This window comes from Pseudorca crassidens, chromosome 15 (assembly GCF_039906515.1).
Source record: "Pseudorca crassidens isolate mPseCra1 chromosome 15, mPseCra1.hap1, whole genome shotgun sequence".
NCBI classification, from domain to species: domain Eukaryota; kingdom Metazoa; phylum Chordata; class Mammalia; order Artiodactyla; family Delphinidae; genus Pseudorca; species Pseudorca crassidens.
In genome coordinates, this window is record NC_090310.1 from 79,078,230 (window position 1) to 79,103,053 (window position 24,824).

The 24,824-nt window shown below is 51.2% G+C and overlaps 1 protein-coding gene across 7 annotated transcripts in view; it reads right to left on the bottom strand.

Annotated features, from left to right (window-relative positions):
* The window catches only part of NFATC2 (nuclear factor of activated T cells 2), a 187,654-nt gene that overhangs the window by 141,327 nt on the left and 21,503 nt on the right, over nt 1–24,824 (bottom strand). For 2 of the 7 annotated variants that reach the window (XM_067708468.1, XM_067708469.1), the window contains exon 1: nt 2,544–2,897. The exons of 1 other annotated variant lie outside the window; for it this stretch is intronic. In XM_067708468.1, coding sequence (XP_067564569.1) covers nt 2,544–2,673 — 130 coding nt within the window. In that variant the 5' untranslated portion in view covers nt 2,674–2,897. Of the gene's footprint in view, nt 1–2,543; nt 2,898–14,104; nt 14,222–17,600; nt 18,249–24,824 lie in introns of those variants that run through there. 4 more of the 7 variants (XM_067708470.1, XM_067708472.1, XM_067708471.1 and 1 more) reach the window with 4 other exon arrangements.

Sequence of the window (24,824 nt, forward strand, 5' to 3'; positions counted from 1 at the left end):
TGCTACACGAGCTAACAAACACCTGCCACACGTTCAGTCTCCATAAAATGAGCCCCCGACTTGCCCCAAGTTCCCTAAGTGCCGACACCAACTTCTGACAACATCTGGCCCGCGAGCAGTCCCCTTCCCTCTTTGGTTTTTCGCCAAGCCCACGCCCAGAGTTAAGCAGAACACCTCAGGTGCGTCACCAACGTACTGTCACCTGGGACAAAGCCCAGTAGCAAGATAAGGGCTAGTGCTGGCCCTTGGGGAGACCCATCATGTGGAAGAAGAGAGAGGGGACTGCTGTTAACATCTGGGTGAGCCAGACCCACACCTGGTACAGCTCGCTTTAGCCTCTCAAGGCTCCCGACACCCCTTCTCTTCCTGAGCCACGATGTTTCTGTGCTGCCGACTTCCCAGCAAGGGGTCATTATTTTACAGATTTCAGAGCACGATGCCTCACTCCTCAAGTGAGGCTGCACACAGTGACCTCCTTCCAAAGAGCACAGTTCAGAAAGGAGGAACCTTACAGTGGAGGAACCTGCCAAAGGCTACCTCGGCCAGGTGGTCAAGGCCATCATCAGTAGTGATAAATCATGTTGACAGTAGGCACCCTCGATATGATGTGATGGAAATGGTCACTTTACCTCTGTGGTCTTCCTCCCCCAAAACCCATAGCCCTGTCTAACCATAAGAAAAACATAAGACCCCATTGAAGGGACATTCTACAATGTACTTTATCAGTACTCCTCAAAACTGTCAAGCTCATGAAAAAAAACTAAAATAAAATAAAAAACGACCGTCTGAATGCGAATAAAGTACGGACTTAGGTCCATACTACTGTATCATAATATTGGCTCATTAATTTATAACAAATGTATCAACTACTGTAAGATGCTCATCATATAGGGGGCTTGGTGCGGTGCTGGGTATATGAGAACTCGCCGTACTATCTTTACAACTTTTCTGTAAATCTAAAACTGGTCCAAAAACTAAAGTTTATTTTTAAGAAATAGATTCTGGGGCCTTCATTGTGGTCATTTAGACACCCATCTGGCAGCCACCAGCACCCCTTGCTAAGAAAAACTATAAAAAGCACCTCCCATCGGATTTGGCTTGGAAACTGTTTCCCCGGAAATCTCCCCCCACTGCAGGAAAAAAAAAAATCGTTGATTGTGAATCTGGGAGGGGTGTAAGTATTAGTTCCCTGCAAAACAGGAGTTTAATCTCAACAAACAGCAAGACCACTGATGCTAGAGGGATCGTTTGCAGATTCTTAACTGTATCTTTTCAAAGCAAAGGATGGCCTCCGGATTGCAACTCAAGAAGACCGGTCTCTTTGGCTGGATAATTATTTCCACCTCCAGCCAAAATAGAGAATAATTACGAATTACCGTCTTCACTTGGTATCCGAGCGAGGGCGTCTCTGAAATCAAAGCAAGCCCCTCACCTAAGGAGCTTCACCTGAAGACGCTGTGGAAGGAAAGTTCAAACTTCTCTGCCTAACCCAGCATCTCTGGGAAACAGCAAGCCCCGGAGAGTCTGGAAAAGGCCTCCTACATATAGCAGGCAGCACAACCCCTTCCTGCTTTCCCTAATGCAGCCAAGCCCAAGTGCATCTGGAAGTTACCACCAGGCCTGCCCCAGAGGCTTCAATAAGCACTGGCTGGGCTAGGCTGTCAAAATCAGGAAGCCTAGTTGGGTTGTTTTTTTTTTCCAAGACAACCTGCTAACCAGAAAAATACAGTGAGGTTGGGTGTACCACCTTCTCCTTCTGACCAAGGCTCCTGTTAAACACGTGAAATGACGGGCCAGCCTGGGGAAATCCCCGGTCCCCAGCGCAGAGCGCACTTGAAGGCACAGACCGACAGGTCGCTGAGGCAGGAACAGCCTGCATCTTCCTAAATCCACAACCGCCCACGGCCATGATGACCGCGGGGTGGGGGATCCCTGAATAAAGCTCACACTGAGCCATGGGGGTGATGTGCAAACACAGCGGCAGACCCGAGGGAGGAAGTGGGCCGGCCGCCTAAGATTAAGTCAAACCACCCTCCAGCATTAGATACAGACAACCTCTTCCTCAGTGTCAACACAAAGTCCCCAACGACGGGCTCGCACGCGGTGGTGCCCGGAGGTGGGAGGATCCGCTTCACCTGCCCTCTGTTTGCACCAGCCCCTTCCCACGAACTCCATTCTCTGGCTTCCTCATCTCCTCCCTCCAAAGGCAAACCAGTAGCTTCCTTTGCCCTCTGACGACCAGCTGCAGGCAAGAGGCCAGCTGAGACCCCTGCCACCCTTGGCTTTGCTACCAGTGACAATCAGGGAGAAGTAACTGGAAACCAACGCCCTACCCGGCAGAGTGAGCCTAGCGCCCCCTAAAGGCGGCTGCAGTCCCTGAAGCCTCGCGCCCTCCCTCTCAGCCGGGGGGAGAGGCACCCCCGCCCCGCTCCAGGCCCCCCAGTAAGTGTGACACGTGGGGCAAAACGGGGCCCTGTGTCCACTGTCCAGGCCCAAGCCCCAGCCCGGGCTCGGAGGCCAAGCCGGGGCGAGCCTCCACCGACCTTCGATAGGATTCAAATAGTCATAATCGAAGAGGATGGAAAAGTCGAACTCGTCTTGGGGGCTGCCTCCAGGCTCGTGGCCCGGGGCGCCCCCGCCGTCGGGGTCGGGCTGCGGCTCCTGGGCGTCCATGGCGCGCAGAGCGGCGGGAGGGCGGCGGGCCGGGGGCGAGGGCAGGCTCGGCTGTTTCCTGGGCCCTCGTCGGGGGTGGCGAAGGAGGCAGGAAGCGGGGCGGAGAGGCGGGTGGAGCGGCGGGGTCACTGCCCTCGTGGGAACGCACGCCGGGTCCAGGGACGGCGCGCCTGGCGCAGCGGGTCCTGGACGCTCCTGCGGGAGCTTAGCGGCGGCGGCGGCGGCGCGGGCTTCCTGCTCCGGGAGGCACCTGTTGCAGCCCGGGGAGGGGAGAGGGGAGGCGGGGACAGCGCGGCCGGGTCGGCGGGGGCGGGGCCGCCACCCAGGGACCCGGGGAGGGAGGGGGGAAGGGAGGGGAGGAGTGGCGGGCGGGCCCAGGAGGAAAGAGGCCGCCCCCTGGCCCTGGCCGCACTGCCCCGGCCGCACTACCCGGGCACCGCGCGTAACAACGCGCCGGGGCCACCGCCAGGCGCTCTGGTGCGGCCGCTGCTCCTACCCTCCCCGCGGTGAGCTCTGCGCCCCTGCCGGATCCTCCAGATGAGAAAGCCTCTTGTCGTTTGCCCTCTATGACCGGCTGATCCCAAACTTTTTCCTCTTTTCTAATCTAAGGGGGCGGGGGGAGGGGGGAGGGAGTGCACCCACGCCCTTCTCTTGCAGACTCGTGTCTCCAGGTGCCTCTCTGCCCACAGCTGTGGCATGATTTTCATATACATCAGTCACCTGAGTGCCCCTGAACTCAATTCCCAGGACCTGGGAAAGAATCAGAGATACTCTCAGAGCGCAAGTCCCACCTTTACATCTATGCCTCTTGGCCAGGTGCCGGGGACCCAGCATGAACCAGACACTGCTGGGGCTCAGTTTCTGGTGGGGGAAGAGTCATGCAGGAGATAAACAGGGGAGCAAAGATCATCCCCCTAGGGTGTCAGAAGAGAACTCACCAGAGATATAGGGTAAAGGCTGGGGGTTCACGAGGCTTTGGTCACTTCGGTGGTCAGGTAGGGCCTCTCTGGGAAGGTAGCATTTGGTTGAACCAGACTGATGGGAGGATCTGGGGGAAGAGTGTTCCGGCGGTGGGAACCAAAAGAAAGTAAGAGCCAGAAGGTGTTCTTGTGTGGGAGACCAGGAAGGAGGGCAGTGCAGGTGGAGAGGTTGGCAAGTGACAAGTACGCCTGGACGCTTGTTAAAAACACAGATTCCCAGGCCCCTCACTGGAGCCTCTGAAACCCTAAGTCTGGAGTAAAGGCTCAGGGTTGTGTATTTTTAAGCAGGCACCCAAGGTGAATGTTATGAACAGGTACATTTGGGGAACAGTACATAAGAACCTACTACCACCCCCCATGAAACACTTCCAGGGGTCTCGGACCAAGTTAGCTAAAGTCAGAAAACAGACTCACAGGTAAAAACGGTGAGATGAGAGCAGTGGCCTCAACCCTTACGGCACGTTAGCATCACCTGAGACACTTTAAAAAAAAAAAAAGCCTGTTTCCACGTTTCAATCCAAACTCACTGAACTGGAACACCCAAAGCTGTTTTCTGGGGTTTTTTTTAATGACCTCAGATGAATCTAAAGGGCAGCCAGTGTTGAGAATCGCTGGATCAGAAAAGTAGGTGGGAGAGGTTCAAGGAGTCCCTGAGAACCACAGCTTGATCTCAGCTGGGGACTGACTCGAACCCTTCTCCACGTGCCAGAATTATAGAGAAGATGCGCTCTTCAGGGGGAGCCATCTCTGCTCCGTTAAGGGGTTTGTGTGAAGCTATCAATCATCATTCATTCCACAGATCTTTGCTGGACACCTGCTTGGTACCTGGCACTGCTACAGATCTTGGGGATGCAACCATCAGCAGGACATGGTCTCTACCCTCATCATGTTTCTATCCTGTTAGCAAAGAGACACAGCAATGAATAAGGCTTTCCAAATTGCACTCAGACCAGTGGCTCTTAACCCAAGCTACATATTAGACTCACCTGGAGAGCTGTTCCAAAACTTCAAACGGCTGGGCCCCAGGAGGGGCCAGTTATAATCAGAATGTCTGAGGCCCAGGCATCAGTACTGCGTAAAAGCCCCCCAGATGCTTCCAATGTGTGGCCCGAGGTGAGAATCACTAATAGAGACACAAACCCCATTCCAGGGTCCTGGGCCTGGCTCAAGATTTGCGAACTTTCAGAGTCTTGGGAAGCACTTTCTGGTTGTCAGAGCATAAACAAATCCTCTTCTTTGTTTCCTAAGCATAAGCATACGTATATTGGGTGTATCCAACAAGCATCTTAGGGGTGGCTGATAAATTCAGGTCAGGAGAGGAGGTGACCCAGGCTGCGACGCTTACAGCCAAGTATCTAGAAGGAGATGGATGCTCTTGGGCCCCTACGACAGGACTCAAAATCCAAACCCTGAAACTTGGTCAGGGATAAACAAAGGAACCAACCAGTCCTTGTGATATAGAAAAGGAGAAAGGCTGGTGTCATCCTCAAGCGTCCCTTTTCATCCCTCCATCCATGATGATTAAATGCCTCTAATCTAGTGGACATCTATTGATTTTGCCTCCCTGGCATCATTCCCCACTTCTTCTGATAACAACACCCCAGTGTGTTCCTTTGGGAAACTACTCTTGACACAATCTTGGTAAAATTATCAACCCAGCTGTCCCATACTCCCCTGGCAAAGAAGTGAACAAATGATCCAGGCTTGGCCAATTGGAGAATTTTATCTCCACTAGCCTTATGAGACCCATTAGGGCAGGGGTCATGAGTGCCTCATTCACAGCGTTATGTACAATGGATGTGTGGATATGCAGATGCATAAATGAATGGACAGATGAGTGGATGGATGGATGATGGATGGATGGATGGACAAATGGGTGAATGGATGAATAGATGGATGGATGGATAAATGGATGGATGGATAAGTGGATGGATGGATGGAGGGAGAGTAGATGGATGGATGGATGGGTAAAAGAGTTTGTCCTCATGCATATAAGATCCTTATATTTCTCTTTAAGGGCCCTCCTCCCTAAGGCTTCCTCTGGCCACCCAACCGTTTGGGCAAGAATCTAAATTCTTACCCCCAACTGATATCCTCTTGAGATACCCAATAATAGGATGAGATAATAAAGGTAAAAATCACTTTACAACTGATAAACTGCTACAAAGTCTTCAGTCTTATGAGAATGGTTCAGGACATTCTAAATAATACTCTAATTGTCTAAGTTGTTCCTCTGAACAGTGGATATATTTTTAAAGTTTCTAGGATCTGCACCAAATCATAGTTCTTTAAGGGAAGGGGTTCAAATTAGGCCCTGACCCATAACAAAGTTTCTGCTAGAGCAGTGGGAAGTAAGAGGGTTTTCTTCTCTAAAGGCCACTTTGAAGGGTGCGGCTTGGGTGTGGGGGAAGGCATATTTTCATTTCCAAAATAAATAATTTGTGTCGTTCAAAGCAAGGGCTGGGGGCAGAATACATGACCTTTATGCATTCAGAGGCCACAGCAGGAAGCTGGGGGGTGGGATAGAGGTCTTGACAGTGCAGCTCCGTCAACCTTCCCTCTGCCCTGCCACTGGCCTCATCGCGGAGGCCCTAGCCTTTTAGTTTTTCTCCGGGTTCCCCAATAAAAGTGCAATGGGAAGCTCGTGAGGCCACTGAGAGTTTGAAACTCCTAGCACACGTCTGACCCTGGCCCAGGAATTCAGCTCCATTCAAGAGCATTTACTCTAGTGTACAATTACAAACTGAGGTAAGCGCCATGGAAGGAAAGAAGATGCCACAGAGCTTAGATCAAGGAAAGCTGATGTTGACGGGGAATTCAGGGAAGGCTTCCCTGGGGAGGTGATATTGAAGCTGAGAACAGAAGGTTGAGTAGAAGTTAGCCAGAGAATAGTGAGCGGAAGAACTAACAGCCAGATGGGAAAGTATGTGCAAAGGCCCTGAGGCAGGAGGAAGTAGGGCGTATTGGAAGAACTGAAAAAAGACTGGAGTGGCAGGTGCTCAGGAACGGACAAGAAGATGGTGTGAGGTAAGGCTCGGGGGTGAGTGGGGCCTGAGGGCCCGTGTGGAGAATTTTGGACCTCAGACCAACGAGGAATGACTCAAGTGTATTAGGCACATACATGACAAGATCATATCTGGGGTTTTAAGCGGTTGCTCTGGGTTCTGCATGGAGAAGAAACTGCAGGGGGCGAGTATTGAAGCAGGAAGACCCATTAGGAGGTTCATACAGTCATCCAGGCAAGAGAAAATGGGGCGTGAACTATGGTGAGGGCAGCTGAGATAGAAAACAGTGGAAGCACATGAGATGCATACTCTCATCCTTGAGTTATCTCTTTTTCTCTTCCAGGTTACCTCTTAGAAGGCAGCATTGCACGTGAATACAAATACCTGAGGTGCACCACCCTCTGGGGACCTCCCACCCCACTCCAGGTGGCTCTGAGTCCTGAGGCCCCTTCAAGTTGGCCCTGGAAGGACCCCCGCCAACGCAGAGCTCTGCCCTCCTTTCCCCCTTCTGGTACAAAGCTCATTTTTAGCCTCAGCCTGGACCCCTCCCCTGAAATCTGGGCTCACATATCCCACTGTCCACCCAGCATCTCCACGTGGGCATCCAACAGGCCCCTCAAAATACACGTGTCCAAACCAACCCTGCTATCCTCTGAAACCGCTCCTCTCCCACTGTTCCCAGCTCAAATATCACCCTCCCATTCATCCCATTCCCCCACCGAAAACCAAGGAGTAAGTCCTTTATTCCTCGCGTCTGCTCACACCCACGTGCAAACTCTCAGCAAATCAAAAACCCTCAAAACGTAACCCAAATCCCACCGTTTTTCACCAACTTCACTGTTCTTCCTCCCACCCCAGCAATCCTAGCCCCCCACCATCTCTCACCCGGACGAGTATGATAGCCTCCTCCCTGGTCTCCCTCCTCCCTCCTCCCTTCCACTTTGGCCCTTACATGGAGCAGAGAAAGGGATCCTTTCAAAATATACATCCGATAAACCTCCCACGGCTTCCCATTAAGTTGAAAATTAAACACAAGCACCTTGACCTACAAGGTCCTAGATAAACCACCCCTGCCCCAGCTCCCTTTAGGTATTATCTCCTGCCATTTTCCGTTTTCTGACTCCCTTCTGCCACCCCGATCGTCCTTGAAAATGCCAAGCACGACCCCACCCCAGGGCCTTTGCACCTACTATTCCCACTGATATTTGTCACTTCCTTGCTTTGTTCGTTCCTCAGCTCAATGTCAGCTTCCATGACCATCCCCATAAAAACAGCATCCCCTGGCCTCCTCTGTCCCGTGACCCTGCTTTACGTTCCTCATAGCCCTTATCTCTGCAGCATGTTTTATTCATACGTTCATCTTTTACTCATTCCGAACCCCACATCCTGACAACCCCCATCGCAATAAAAGCCTGACTATAAGTAGGCACTGAAACGTGTTTAATCCGAAAAGTAGGAATTTTCTTTACCAGATTCCAAAACGCGATCTCCCCTCAATTTAAGCACATCCTGGGATTACCACCCTAGTTGCTAATATTTTAATTTATAGATGGATGCATTTGACTCCACCAGGGCTGGAACCAGAGTGAGGCGAGTGAGGCAAAATTTAAGAGGGCACCAAACACCTCAATAATTGAATATATTACGTTTTCATGAAATGTTTTTTAAAAATCAAAATTAAAGCAAAAAAAACCCATGGTGAGCAAAATCGTTACATTTCGAATAAAGACAGAATCAGTAATAGTGCTGTGCAGAGTTGTACTGGACCCTGAAGCAAAGGGAAGATGAGTAATACTGATCCCGTCTTTATTTAATATTTCTATTTTTGGTTCATCTTGGATTTTTTGCATCAATTTTGATTTCTAAAATATTCCATGAAAATATTATTCATTTTGATCCCTTGAGTTTTTCAGCGCCCCCTTCCACGTTGCCTCCGCACAAAGCCATCTTCCAGGAATGAGCTCCTTATGAATTGGGGCAACAACAAGAGAGTTTCAAACTTGACTTTCACTCCAATCTATGATGGACATCATCTTTTGAAACCTGAACAGGACTTCTCTGCTGTGAGGTAACTAATTTCCAGGAGGCAATTTTAGCTGAAGGCGGTTTGTTAAAATTGGCGGCCCCCCGGGACAGGCACTGAGGGTAAAACTCTAGGAAAGCAGGGATCTACTAAAAGCCGGAACCCAAACCAAGGTGTGGACTGTAAGAAGATGCCACCTCAGACAGCAGGGGTGCTCACAGGTCTGCAGTAGCTCAGCCAAACCCATCCTGCAGGCATGGTATGTTTGGCCTTGCCCGTAATTTTTTTTTTTTTTTAAATCTGAACTAACAGTTTTTTAATTGAGAGGTTTCATTTAAAAATCCAAGTGTCCGATGTCTCCCCCAAAATGGGAAGATCAGGCCACAATACGCAGGGTCTGTATTCCCAGGTGGATCCGTCATCTGGGGCTGAGTAGATGCTGCCTCCTTCAGACAATCCTATTGCTCTGGGGTCACCACTGCCCCACGCAGCTGCCCCTGTCCGTCCCCGTGAGCACGTGAGCTCCAGACCTTGGTCTCCAGGCTCTTAACTCCTTCTCCCTAGGCCCTGCTCACCTACTTTGTCCTGGCTTTGTTTGTCCTCCTCATTCCTTGCTTCGTAGCGCGTTCCCCTCTGCCTTATGGAACTGATATTTACAGGAGAGCACGAAGAGCACACTCACCTAGCCCTTAAACTACCGTCCTTGCCTTTTATTAAACAGGAGGTACCACCATCCCTCTGCCAGGGGAGCTTCATCTTCTACTGCATCAGAGCCTTAATGGCAGGCAGCAGAGGGTGGATTAGTTAGGGAATGGAGCATTGGTTAGTCTTTGCCCAGCCCCACAACTATTTCTCAACCATCTGCCTTTTCCCTCTCTCCGCCATCACCCTTCTGTCAGCCAGGCTGTCTTCCTAGATGACCGCACCCCCAGTATCGTGATGCTCATCTCCAGCCTCTCTCCTGCCCTGGTCTTGCAGACTCGAACATCTGTGTCGATTTCATAATCTTTGAAGTCAGGGAGTGACGCACACGAGCAAGCTAACTTCAGGGATCTCCAGGCCACCCTCCACCAGCCTCCCTCCAGCACAATCACACCCCAGAGCATCTCCCACCCTCCCACGCCCCCCCCAGAAAGCACATGGCATCGGCTCTTGCCCTCTCTCTCTTAAACTCCTCTATCAGCACAGTCATTAGACTTCATGGAAACTTTTCGTTCCTTTGCATGTAAATGGCTTCACACACAATTGTCTCTTTATCTGACTTTGGAAAAAAAAATCTTTATCTGACTTTCAAATGCAAATGAGAGCTTCTTATATATCTTGGATATTCTCCACACCACCTAGCCAGTGTCTTGCAATAGCAGGTCCTCCACAAACCCTTCTGAACTCATTGGTTGAGTGATTGAACTAGGTCATCCAGAAAAGACCCCAAAGATTTGGTAGGAAATGGATTTATCCCAATCAGGAAGGACACTTGAAGGTTAGTAGGCTGAAGGAAAGTAACAACTTGAATTTAAAACAATAAAATAATAGTGTAAATGGCAGCTAACAGGAACTGACCGCTTTATACACACTGAGAGCATCACAGCCGTGATCTTCAAACCTCAAAGCACCCGCCATGTGTAAAGATTACTATCACCCCCGCTGTTCAGTTAAAGAAACTAAGGCACGGAGTAGGTTGTGATGTTACTTTTGAAGACACACATGCCACCACGGAAGTGGTTTTGTCCCACACCAGTCTGATACCCATTACTGAGTCACACTGTTCCTGGGTTATTAGCTAAGTGTGGATGCACTAAGGGACATTTTTGGACCAAGATGAAACGCTGCGAAAAGTCTTACAACTCCCAGTGATAGCAGAGAGGGAAAGGGGAGCTGGCGTGGGGAATCCAGGCTGGGCCAAGAGGAAGACCCATTGGAAACAGTTCATATCATTCACAAAATTAATAGCATCTACCCTCAGGTGCCAAAGACAGGGACCATCCCTGCAGAACCCCGGGGCTCAAGGGAACACAGTCTGAGAACCGAAAAGGAGAACGCTCTACAGACACTTGGTACAGAAGTACCAACTCCTCCCCACTTCCTCCTCCCCACACTGGTCCCAGCTCCTGTCATCTCCTGCCCAGGCCACCACCTGTGGCCGTCATAGCCTCGCACCTGTATCCTAAGCATCCACTCTTACCTGGCTAAAGGACATTTTCCACTTAAAGGTCAGTTGGATCCTACGAAAAGGCTAATGAGCTCACACCCTCTGCTGCTTCAAATTTCCCCAATGCCTCCCCATTACCATGAGAATGAACTTCACACTGCTCACAAGATCCTGCTGGGTCCTGCTCTGCCTTGCTTCCTCAATCTGTCTCCTATCACACTTCCCCTCTTCCCCTTTCTGTTCCTGCCACACTGGTCTGGCTGTTCATTGACTACCCCAAGCACATGTCTCTCCTCAAGGCCTCCGGACTCTCTGTTCCTTCTGCCTGGGATGCTTGTCCCCCAGATCCTGTACAGGCAGATGCCTCACCACTCAGAGGTCAATGAATAAGACGCCTCTTTAGAGAGGAGGGGGCCATGCAGTGTGAACTAGCAATCCCTACTCTTGTGTGTTGAACGATTTCCCTCTCCCAAAATATGTTCAAGCCCTAACCTCAGGTACTTGTGACTGTGATCTTATTTGGCAAGAGGGTCTTTGCAGATATGATCAAGTTCAGATGAAGTCCTTAGGGCTCACGGCTCTAATCCAATGACTGGTGTCCTTACAAGAAGAGGACGGAACACACGTACACACAGGAAGAAGGCGGAGAGCAGAGGGATGCAGCAAAAGCCAAGGAACGCCGAGGACCACCAAGGGCCACGAGGAGCTAAAAGAGATACAGAAGGATCCTGCCCTAGAGCCTTCAGAGAGAACACGGCCCGCTGACACCTTGATTTCACACGTTTTGTCTCTGAAACTATGAGAGAGTAGATCTCTGTTGTTTTAAGCCACCCAGTTTGTGGTAATTTGTGATGGCAGCCACAGGAAACTCATACACCCACGCACTACACACCCGTAGATACTGAGTCATTCGCAGCCCTGTCCCCCTATTTTGGTCTCCAGCACTTAACACCACTCCACACTATAGTGGATATTCCTGGTTTGCTCCCTTGATGTTTGCCTGGTGAGGGCAGACACCAGCAGTCTTGTTCACTTTATCCCCAGCATCTTGGTGGGTTACTGGCACAGAGTAGATGCTCAAAACGATGAAGATGAATTCAATGGTCAAGGGGGCTTCTAAGAGGAGATGGGAATGAGGTGGGCCTTGAAGAAAGATGTGAGAAAATGGAGCGGGGACCCCAGGTGGAAAGACCGGCACGGCCGAGGCAGAGGGAAGAAGCGGACCGTGCCAGGGAGTAAGCAGACTGGCGCGGACTGGCTCTGACAGCACGGGCCGCACCGGAAATGGGAGCGCTGGAGCCAAAGAAGCACCCGGCGGGGCTTTGGCCACTGAAAGAGGCTCTGCGGAAATGAGTCTCTGTTGGCAGGTTCCAACCGGAAAGGGAAGGGATGGGGGCCGCCAGGAGCTCCTGAGCGGCCCAGAAAGGCAAGGTGGAAGGCAGGAGGAACTCCCACTGCAAACTGTGGAGGGCGGGCTCCTGGAGGGGCTGCAGCCCCTCTCTCCGGCTCACCGTCTGGCCGGGTGATCCTGCTGCAGGAAGCAGGAGAGATAGGCCCGTGCGGCCCTTAAATGCTGAGCTGTGGGCATCAGCTCTGTCCTCTAAATGCCTTGCTCGCGCCCTGTCTTGGTCTCCTGCTCCTGAAATGGGAGGATCGTATTCCGTACCAGCCTCTCAGGTTGTTTTGTGAGAATCCACTGAGAGAATATCTGTAAAGTGCCTGGCCCTACAGTACGTGTCTGGTAGGGAGAACAGATCCCCTTCCGCTATGATTATTCAGCCTAACAGGGATCAACATGGTGGAGTGCGATTGGTTCCATGCTTTGCAATTAGCGACGTGACCCTGGGGCGGTGGCTACCCCTCCCTGTGCAAGATGGGGTCATAACTGGTTGAGGACCAATGAGGCGGCCCGTGGGAAGCTCTGGGGATGGGGCCTGGCACATGCGTGGCACACAGTAAGTGCGGGCTGCGGTTTTTGTTGTTTGGGGCTGACTCATTCCAGAGAACAACACGAGGGCGTGTGCCTGGTAGGTGACCCAGCACGAAGGCCGCCTAGGTCACCAGCCCTTGGTGGGAAAACATGGAAGTCAAAACCTCTGTCACTGTCAAAAGGAGGCAGAAGCGAGTGAGCCAGAAAGATGGCACCGTGCTTCAGAGTTTGTCTTTTTTATATAATTTTTTTTGATGTGGACCATTTTTAAAGTCTTTTTTGAATTTGTTACAATATTGCTTCTGTTTTATGTTTTTTGGCACGTGGGATCTTAACTCCCCGACCAGGGATCGAACCCACAACCCCTGTGTTGGATGGCAAAGCCTTAACCACTGGACCACCAGGGAAGCCCCCAGAGTTTAAGTCTTAATTCTGTGGCCTTAACAGGTCATATCACCCCTACTGTGCCTCATTCATTCATTCATTCATTCCTCCATCCATTGAACAAAGAAAGTACTGAGCACCTACTAAGTAGCAGGCACTGTTCCAGGCACTGGGGCCACAAGGGTGAATAAGACAGTTGTGGTTTCTGGTTCCCGGAGTTCAAGTCTGGAGGAAGACAGAGACGGGGCACGGACAACGACCACCAGTGTGATGAGTACAGGGTGGGGCAGCGCCAGGGTGGAGGCCCGGGGAGCCCAGAGGAGGCCTCCTCTCTAGTCTGGGCAGTCGGAGTCTCAAATTCCTGTTCTAGCAAAGGAACAAAACTAGGAACCTGCCTGGCTTCTTCCAGGTTGAGAAGTGAAATAATCACTCGTGTGTGTAGTAAGAGAGAGCCAGCCAATGAGAATATGTGTGGGGAGGCACTTGGTAACTGGTTTTTTAGGTTGGATTTTTGGGTGTGTGTGTGTGGGGATAAATATTGAATTAACGAATTGTACACTAATAATAACAGCACTTAGTAATTAAGTGGGTACTTTGAGGTTCATATTGTTTACTAAAAGATTGAAACTCTCCATAGATTGGTAAATGATGGCTGTCCTCCCCCCTTCAAGGGCCTCTGCTGCCTTGAGACCCTCTCTACAATTCAGCAAATAAAGGGTTAAAGCCTTGCCCAGCAGGGGAGTCTCTTGGGACCCCGCTCCTGCTGTGCTGATTGGTTGATACTTCAGTTGTTCAATATATTAACCAATATTACTATCACTTTTTTATATGTGGGGAAACTGAGGCACAGGAGAGTGAAGTTACTTGCACGAGGTCATGCAGCCAGCAAGTGGCAGAGTCAAGATTTGAACCCCTCACTCAGATCTCAAGCTGTTGACGTCTTGGGTGTAGAAACATTACCTGGGATCTACCGGAGGTTCACAGAAACAGGAGACCTGGCCCTGTCCTCAGGAAGCTTACAACCCAGCTGAGGAAAGTCTTAATAAAGGCAGTCGGAGGAGCATCTGGGAAAGTAAGTGATTCTCCCTGAAGTTCTGGGAAGAGAAGGAGAGACCCGGAAGGCCTTGCTGGAGGAGGGGCCATCTGGGTAGCCAGGGAGGGGCTCAGCCAGGAGGAGGGGCCCTTGGACGGGGTCTCAGTTCTGTGTGGACAGAAAGTAGAGCTGGCTTTACAGCCTCCTGGCCATATGGGGACTTTTCTTCCGCTAGTGGAAATGGAAACACTGTGCTTTCACTTCCCTGAGGTGAGGCAAGGAGCTCTCCCTGACTCACCCTCCGCTTGGGACAAATCAGTGGCTGCCTCAGTTTCCCCGTCTCTAAATGATGGTCATACGCTCCACATCCTCCCACACTTCCTTCTCTTCCAGGATATGTCAAGGAACAACACGGTGTTGGCAAAAAAGCCCAGCACAAGGCTCTGGTCTGCCTCAGTTTCCTCATCTGTCAAATGATGTGATTAAAAATTATGATAACATTAGTAAGTTCCAGAGACAGCAGAGCATGTGGCCAAGGGCCTGGGTTCGAATGACAGTCTCCACCAGTTCCCTGCTAGGTAGCACTCAGCCAGTTACTGCCCCTCTCTGTGCCTCTCTCCACTCCTCTGCGAAGGAGACACTGATCACAGCACTTGTGGTGTACAGTGGCCCTGACAATTAAAAGGCTTGATACTTGCACAATACTTCGCCCTGCTGCTTCCAGTCCATACTCATAATGTGGCTGCTCTTACCCCTGCGGAAGGCAACAGAGCCCTTACCGTGCGCCAGGCGTTGTGCTATGAACTTACTGTGTGACCACGGGCGACGCTGGCTCTCATCCTCAACTGTCAGAAAATAACATCCAGCGTGTACTAACTGCACGTTAAGCCCAGAGGTGAGTGTTTTATATGCATGATTTCATACGATGCTCATGACACCCCTGTGAGGTCATCACTATTCCCTTTTGCAGGTAAGGAAATGGAGGCTTCACAAGCCATAATCTTAGCCCCATCTGTGTCACCGTGAAGCTCCAATAAGTTATAAAGTCCCTTGATGAAAGGTTTAAAGTACTGCATCTCTTCAAAGAATTTTTGCCATGAAATCCAGTTTCTCTATCAATACAAGTTATTGTTTTGCATTTTCAATAGGAATTGCAGCTAACGTTTATCCAGCGTTGACTATAAGCACGGCAGCATTTTAGATGCTTTACGTGTGCTACCTCACTGACTCTCACAATCTCTGTTAAGGGAGACATTATTATTGGCTCCATTTTACAGATGTGGAAACAGAGGCCCAGAGAGGTTAAGTCACTCGCCTAAGATCACACAGCTGCAATGTAGCTAAGCAGAAATCCTAACCCAGGCAGAAGGCAGGGAGTTCGGGTCTGGGAGTGAGCAGAGCTCACCCTGGGTTTGTTTATTCCTGAAATACTTTCCATCATCCCACTTCAGATAAAACTGAACACACCTCTTTCAGATCTTCAGTTTTTCCCAGGCCCTTGACCCAAAACTGCACAGCAAGGTCAGTATTTTCCTGCCATGCAAATATTTCTATTTGCTATTTAATGACCCCACCCATCTGCAGGCACCCTCAGACCTGCCCCTACACTCGTGGTGGTGTTTGAGTTTGAAGGGCCATTTGGGTTTCCCTCAGGAGGCCCCAGTGCAGGGCACGGTTGAAGTGCCTCTCACTCCAGCTACCTTTGATGCCTGGAGTTGCATTCTGTGTGCCCAGTTGCTCTGGCATGCCAAGCGTCGTTTGCCGGGAACAATGCGGTGCCCTGTCTCCCACATGTGGACACACAAACTGGCACACACGTTCTCACAGTCCCTGCACACATGAGCGTGGGCTGGGGAGGCTAGGCGATGCACATGCACACACAGAATACACACACTTCACTTCAAAACATTGAGAGAGGACCAAGTTCACAAACCTGGAGCAGAGGTGTAGCAGCGTCAACAAAATGTGAAGCTTGTGTGAGATCACACAGTAAAACAGACGTCCAATTTCTCTTCCCAGCTCTCGCTCTCTCTCTCCAAATTGACCTAAATTTGGCGTTAGTCTGTCCTCCCACCATCGTAACATCAAATACTGTGTTTCAGTGTATACGGCAATAAAAACCAATTCGCGTCCTTAATATATCTGTCGCCTGTCTCAGAGCATCCCTTTTACAGGTGATGCAATATTAGTAACATTTTTTGGCCATTATGTCATAAGCTTAACCACTAGCAGAGAACAGGATAAACTGGTACCAGTTAAAACATTCAAGGCGCTGGCAGGGTCTTGCTTTCAAAAGCGCAACTCAACTAAAAATATATGTCACTGAGGTCCACTGTGGCAAAGCGCACCATCTACCTAACCTCAGGCATTTGGTCCCGTTCCGGTTTTCAAAAAAAAGCCCCTTAGGTTTATTTACTGAAATTGTCATTTCTCCCCCCTCACCAGAACTTTAATCAGCCACGCAGAGCACAAAACCTACATTCAACTCTGATTTTATGACACGAAGCTAACTCCTCCTACGCATATTTATTTCATTTAACTCTTGCAGCCCTGCCCTCCAGGCAGTGCCCCCCACTATTTGCAGGGCTGGCCTCTGAAAAACACATCACATCGCCTGGTTTCCATTTTTAGAGTCAGATTCATTAGTGTACAGCCTAAACCCTCCACAATCCTGGCCAGATGGGATATCTTCATATCATATTTGTATACGTTAAGCCCCTCCCGTAATACCCAAGTAGTATGATTCCAGGACAAACTCCAGGAGGAGGGAAAAAGAGACAGAAACACGGAATATAGAGTGTAATCGGATCGCAAAACAAACTGATGGTACATTGCACTTTAAAGGGGGAGCTGGAGGACTGTACACATGACACACATCAAAAAACGGGAAAGAAAATTGTTTAAATGTCCCAGAGCATCTGCTGCTCTGTTAAAAAGCAAAGTCTTCATTACTAGATTTACTAAATAGTAAAATGCCAAGCCTGTTCTCCTAAAAAAAAAAAAAGCTAAATAATGATGATGATAAAATGATGATGATAATAATAACACAGCTGAATGGCATCCGCTGTCAAAAGCCCAGCGCGGAAATAGTTAAGCAGCCCGCGGTTAGTAGCGAGAATCCCTCCCGGTGTCCCATGGAGGGGACAATCTTTTTGACAGACTGGCCTGGGGAATCCCGCCTTGGGACACTTCGCTGCCCCCGCGGGAAGTGGTCTGAAGTCGGCTCCCCAGTCTCCCTCCTTGGCCAGGGAGAGGGCGCCTCTCCTCCCGGCCACGCTACCTGTGCGCCCTGGGAAACCGGAGTCCCCGGGCCTCCCCGCGACCTCAGCCAGGAGCTGAAAGCGCTGCCCGGGAAGAGAGCAGAAGGGAAAGGGCTAAGAAGTGGGAGGAGGAAGCGTCTGGAATAGAGGGGGAGTCAGTTACCTTGGTCCACAGACCCCATGATGCGGAGGGGATGGCAGTGCCCCAGTCTGAACGCAGCCTCTCTCTGCATCTGGAGGGGATGGGGTTTCGGCGCGCGGGGTGAGAGGGGTCTGTTTGGGTAGACCAGGAGCCAAGGGGGCGCCGTCCTCTCTAAAGCATGCTCGCGGGGCTGCCCTGGCCGAGGAGCCTGCGAGCGGCCCGGGAGCTGCGCGCCTCCCGCCTCCAGGCTCCCGGCTCCCGGCGCGGCGGAGTCGGCGCGGCTCGGCGCTCCGGCTTACTCGAGAGGGAACGCGACTTCCTTCCCCGCGCTCCGTGTTTATAGGCTTTCAATGCAGTAAAATAACGGGATTCCCTCACTGTTTCCTCCTGTTTATCCAGCGCCATGGAAACCACTGGATCCCGTCCATCTCCAAAACTAAGGGCTTTCCTGCAAACTTCACACTCAGGAATCCATGACGTCGCCTCCTCCGCGGCCAGCCAGCTCCGTGGCTCCCTCGGCCGCCAGCACAAGTCCCTGATTGTTCGGGAGAAAAGTCAGGGAGAGGGAGCGATGCGGGCGACGGCGAGGAGAAGGGGGTGGGGGCGTGGGAGTGTCCAAGTCGGCCTTGCAGGAGCTCCAGGAGGCTGTTTGCAAGGATTGCTCCAGCCGCCGCCTCCCTAGCACGCTGCCGCTTCGCATAAATCATGCCCAAGACTCCCAACCCCCCCGCCCCCCCCCCGTTTTCCAAGCGGGCATCTCTCCGAGAAAGCCGCCCAGGGCTCAAATCAACACCCCAGGTGGTCGAGACCCCCGGACACTGGCCCAGGGGCCCTTCCCAGTCCCTCGGGGCCTCCGGCTGCCCAGATTTTTTGTGCTCAGGGCTGACGGGGAGGAGGAGGGAGGGGGGAGAAGGCGGGGGGAGGGGGAGGAGGGAAAAGAAATAAATAACGGTGCCTTATGTCAACTCTCCAAGATTTTTTTTCAAAGAGGTCTATTTTTAGATTCATTTAGAAAACCCAAGGTTTGCAGTGATGCTCAGAGGCTCCAGCAATAATGAAATGGCCACAGAGACGCGGAAACCAGGCAACCCATGTGTTTACACATGCTCTGAATAAACAGGAAAATAAAGGGAAGGGATGTCATGAACTTTGCACAGCCTCCAGAAGAAGGTCCAGGGGATGCCACGCGTGTCTCCCGTCAACAGGCCACAGACCCCGGAAGGCCGGTGGGGAGGTCCTGCTGTCAAAACGCTTTTCCTGAACATAGCCTGGATTCGCCTCTTCACCCCCGCTCAGGGCGGGGAATCGGGAGCCCCCAGATAAAGCCAGCTTTGCAAATGGCCCTTTCGGATGCTGTTGGGGGCTCTGATAAAACTGGGGGCCGCACCGCGGCGGGTGATTCATAAGCCCCTCCCCACTTTCTTACAGACTTGAACTTGAAGACGCATTGGCTTCATCCGGGGGACCACTCTGTATTCCACACCTTGACCCACAGGAGCCTCGCTGGGCTCTCAGACATGACGACTCCTGCTGGAGACGCGGTCCCACAAAGCCCCCGAGCCCACCCACCTCTCTCCAAAGCCCGCTTCAGCCAGGGCGGCCTCCATCTGAAGTAACACTGTCCCCCCAAAGAGCCGCCATAGCTGCCCACCTACCTGACCTCAAACACCCTGCAGCCACCCTAGAAGCAGGGGAGCCTTCTCCCCCACTTTCCAAAAGAGAAACCGAGGCACAGAGAAGGCAGAAGCCTTGCCTGCTGCTTTCCTCGGCAGATCCTGGAGTGCAGCCTGGAAGGCCATGGAAGAGATTCTTTTCAAGGAACCCTACTGAGGAAGGCCCATCCCCTGAGGACTCTGTACCCCATCATCTAAGGCAAGAACAGGGTGACCAACCTTCCTGGTTTGCCTGGGATTGAGGTGGTTCCTGGGAGGCAGGACTTTCAGTTTCAAAACCAGGAAAGTCTTGCGCACAAATGAAACTCAGCACTCAACTTCCTCTCGCAGTGATCCACGCGGCAGGCAAACCTATGAACCTTCGTCTCTGAAGACAGCCACCATACATAGCGGTGCTCTGAATAGCAACTCCTAACTCAGCACCTACTCTGTGCCAGGCCCTGAGGTAGGTCCTCGATCAATTCCTGTCCCTTGACCCCCTGCAAAGTAATACATTGACACTGGGAGGGCTGAGCCCAGCACTGTGTGTGAGGGTAGCCTCTAGCCACATGTGGTTCTTGAAATTTAATTAACAATTAAATAAAAGCTAAAAGTCCGTTCTTTGATGCAAGAGCCACATTTCAAGTGCTCCAAAGCCACAGGTGGCTAGTGGCCACCAAGTTGGACAGCACAGAAGAGAACATTTCCATCACCGGAGAAAGTTCTGTAGGGCAACGGGGGCTTAGGCAACCTGAGAGGCAGGATAAAGTGCAGTCTCTAGAACCAGACCCCCGGCTCTGCCCTGGAGTCACTTACCCACTCTGTAAAATGGGGACACTATTAGTGCCTTCCTAAGAGCTGATGTCAGGATGTGAGGCTAAGAACATGAAGGTATATGATAAATGCTTAAAATGGATACATGTGTGTGTATAGGGTTAGATAAGATCTTGCGGAAAAACCCGAAAGAAATTTTTGGCCACCCCGATACTTTAAGCCTTCCTACACTCAAGGAGTGAGTGGTCATTAAGCCACGATTAAGACTGTTCGACCCTGCAGTCCACGCCCTGCAACTCCAGGCTGCCCTTTATTAAACTCAGCTGCATCCGGGCATGAAGCAGCCTTTTTGCAACATCGAGTCCATTTCACCATCCCACTGAGCTTGACGCTGGGAGCCGTGTTTACAGATGAGCAAACCGAGGCTCCGTGAGTCGATGTTCACACAGTCAGTCCAGATCGGAACCCAACTCTGTTTGGCCACAAAGCCCGTGTTCTTGGCACCACGGCCCCTGCCTCCCAGAGGCCTCCCTGGGAGCCGAGGTCTTGGAGGCCAGAAGCGAGGCAGGAAACGAGCACGCTGGGCCCTCCCCTGCCAGACTCATTATCGGGGATAATTTTAGACTCGGTCCCACCCAGGCTCAGGCCTCAGAGGCGAGTCCCGGTCTCCACAGGTGCCGAGAGGGGGACGCCTTTTGGAACTGGGTAGAATAAGCATTAGGCACATTTTTATAGAGCCCACTCTTTGTCACAGTTAAGCATTTTTCCCTTTTAAAGCACATTAATACTATAAGGAGTGGAGCCGGGGTAGTGGCAGCTGAGTCACCTAATTTGCCCTTATGGGCTGCAGGTTTCAGCTTCTTAGTTTAGCTGCTCTTAGGTTCCTCAGACAATTTCTTTCCTCTCCCAGTGCCAGGGCAAGAAATATTTTGTCCTTTTGAACTGAACCACCCACTGTTTTTCACTTCTCTCGAGCACTCTCCCTTTTTTTAAGGGATGCTGGGTGGGGGGGAGAGCTTCCGCCCACAAAATTATCCACGAAAACTCCCCAAAATAGAAGCTCTCAGCTGGGGTGGGAACGTGCCAGCATATGAGGAAAAAGGAAAGAGAAGCTGAATCAAAGCAAATAGAAGGCGTCCAGGTGGCGATGGGGAGAAAGGTCCAGGGAGACTGCAAGACATCTGGGCTGAAGGAGACCTTGAATCACCGGGGAAGCCTTTTATTAGAATCTCTTCCCTCCAACAGCCTCCCAAATAAGAAACGCAGGTATTTCTGCTGAGACATCACTTACTGGTGCTACCCAGACAACTGATTCAACACCAGGAATATTTAAGAGGACTTGGGCAGCTTCAAGGAGAGAACCCACTGGTCCTCTCACTGCGTTTATAGCCCAAGTGTCATCCTCACCTGTCGGTCACCTTGACCGCCAACCCCTTCATGGCTGGAAGGTAGACAGCAGTTAGAATTGGTCTGGACTCCCACATGTCTCAAACACAGAAAGTGGGACAGACCCAGATGTATGAAAACCAGAATGGTGAGGGTTACTGATCTCTTATCACGTGACCAGTTACTGAGTACTTGCTGTGGGGCAGGTATGAACTCATTGACTCCTCTCAATAATCCTAGGATTATCATTTTACAGAGGAGGAAACTGCAGCACAGAGAGGTTATGCAGCTTGCTCTAGGTTGCACAGCCAGTAGGTGGCAGAGATGGGATTAGAACCCCAAGCACCTGACTCTAGAGCCCGGGTTCCGACCCACCAGGCAACGCTGCCTCTCAAGTGTCAATTCAGTTGCTCCACTGGATTATAATTACCTTTAGCATAAAGTCCAGAATCCCATTTGTGGTCTACTAAGACCTATCAAATTCACCCCACCCCTTCCAGCCTCATCGCTCACCTCTGACACCTTTGAACTCCAGAAGTACTCAGAGGCCCCAATCATCTGTGTCCTTCCTCGCTACAGGGCCTTCCAGCGGGCTGCTTCCTCTCTCCTCCTATCCCCGCTCTTTTCTCTTTACTTGGGTAATTCCACGGGCCTCCAGTGGGAGGAGGGCTTGCCTTGGCTAGCGTTTCTTTGGGGAGGTTGCAAGCTTCCTCATCTGTAAAATGGAGCCGTACCAACGTCTTAGGGAGACATTTGGATGTGATGCCGTTGTGTCTAATGAAACACTAAGTGCAGTGCCTGGCATAAAGGAAGCACTCAATAACTGTACCAAAATTACTATCATCTTGCCACTACTTACAGCAGTTATGCAAGATCAATCAAAGATACCACTTCAGGGATTTCCCATCCCTCTTAGAATACAATCCAGATACCTCACCATGGCTGTCATAGCCAGCCTCTAAGAAGGTCCCAGTGGTGCCCACCTGGGCATTCTCGTTCTTATCCAGGCCCTCCCACCCTGTGTAACAGTAGGACATTGCCACAATGGCGGCATGTGACTACTGAGGCTAGGTTATAAAAGAAGTGTGGCTTCTGCCTTTCTGTCTTGGATCACTCACTCTGGGGGCAGCCAGCTGCCAGGTGATGAGGACACTCAAGCAGCACTTTGGAGAGATCACACGGTGAGGAACTGAGGCCTCCTACCAACAGCCAAGATTTCAGATGATGCAGCCACAAGGACCATCTAAGCTGCTCCAGGCCCACAGAGATATTACACGCTTGTTCCTTTGAGCCGCTAGGTTTGGAGGGAACAGCAAACTAACACGAAGGCCCCCAAGACCTGACCCAACCCACGTGTCCAATCTCATCTCCCTCCCTCTCCCATTCACTCACCTGCTCCAGCCTCACGGTCCTTTCCTCCCTGGTCCCGCCTCGTGGCTTTCGTGCTTCCTTACCCCTTTACCTGGAACCCTTTGTGCCATGATCTCTCATGGCCGGTTTCTTTCATCCTCTTGGTCTCGGTTCAGATGTCACCCTATGAACACATTCTTCCATGACCTTCATCTCTAAGATCTGCTCCTCTGCCCTAAAGCCCAGCCCCGCCCCACAAATCTCAATCACAACACCTGTTGTATTTCTGTAGCGCATCCACCGCTTACCACAAATAAATTACAGATTCACTTGTCTATCGCATATGTCCCCTGCCTCCCAACTAAACTATAAACTCTACAAGGGCAGGACTTTGTTTTATTCACTGCTGCCTCCCCAGCACCAAACGATGCCTGGCAGCTGGCTGGGCCTCAAAAAGCTTTGATGAGTAAATAACAGAATGTAAAGTTGTCTCATCAGTTTGTTTACTTGGTTACGACTCAGACTAGGAAAAGAGGACCATTGCCTGTCTTACTTGGGGCTTGGAATGATGTCTGGAACTGGTGGTACTCAGTAAATCATCCTATCATATGTCTACTGAGTGATGTCTCTCTGACAGGCTCCCTCCCAAGCCCTCCTTATATACCAATTCATTTGGTCCTCACGACAACTCTGTAGGAGGAAGACTACTATTATCCCCATTTTGCAGGTGAGGAAACTTAGGCACAGAGACCCAAGGTCACCAAATAGTAAGGAGCAGACAGCGTGAACTTGGATAGCGGCAGCCTGGCCCCGGAGCCATACTCCCAGGTCCTCTCAAGCTTTGTTGAATGAATGGCAGGCAGGCCTGAGTGTCTGGCCACCTTTTCAGCTGGCCGGGGAGGACCCTCACTCTGTCACGTGGCCGAGGAGACGGAGGAGATGCTCAGCTGGGGTTGGCAGGGAAGGAGGGACGGGGCGGTGGCTGGGTAGCTGGACAGGCTTCCCCCGTTTCCAAGCGATGGAAAGGTTCACCTCATCCGGAAAGAACTCCCAGTTCCCTGGCTGTGGCAGGGAGCGAGGTGTCTCCCCGGCCTGGTTCATTTTAAAATACATTGTCTTGCTTTTAATAGCCTCCCTGATCTGCTCTTGGAGGTTCTCATGACTGACTCTTCCCAAAATAATACCCAGCACCGCTTTTTCCAACTCAGAAGTGCTGAATCTTGCTACCTCCCAATCAGCCGCTGGCTGCCAACCCAGAGCCCTGGTTATCCCAGGGTCCCTCAAGCCGGAATGTGACCCAACAGGGAGATTTCCGAGGCATTTGGAGAGAACCCCCGACGTTCTCTGCCAGCTCACCGGGCTGCTGACAGCGAGTTTCCAGCGAGAGCCTGCCCCTCCGCGGGGCTCCCTCGGCTGCTGAACCGGGGTGTGACAAGAGGCCAGCGGCAGCCCTCGGGATGCCCCAGGCCCGCAGGGTGGGGGAAGTTTTTCCTAGAAGCTGGAGAGCTGACGTGGAGGGAGAGGGAATCGGCTTGGCTTCCTTCTGCCGGCAGAAGAGAGAAAGGCAGGGAGAAGGAAAGGTTTATCTCGCTTGCATTCTTCTGAGAGCTAAGCTTGAAACATTCAGGCCTTTTGTTAAAAAAAAAAAAAAAAGGGACTGAGGTGCATATACCTAGAATTTTTCTCCTCATATTTTAAAAATCAATAGACCTGTCTTGTTGCTTTGTTTATTCGTTTCACAAATATTGTCACGTACCTGCAATATTCTGGGCACTGGAATGCAGCCATGAGAAAACCAGATACAGGATGCTGTCCTCATCGGGCTTACAGTCCAGGGGGGAGATCAAGAGAGAACACATGAATACAGACGACATGGATGAGTGGTGATATATGCCAAGGAAGAAACAGAAAGTGGAGCTATGATGGGGAAAGGAGCCAGTTTTAACCAGGGTGGTCAGGGAGGGCTTCACTGAAGAGGTGACACGAGCAGAACTGAATGAAGTACGAGAACTAGCTATGCAGCTAGCTGGGGAACTCATTCAGAACAGAGGGAACAGCATGTGCAAAAGCCCTGAGGAAGTCT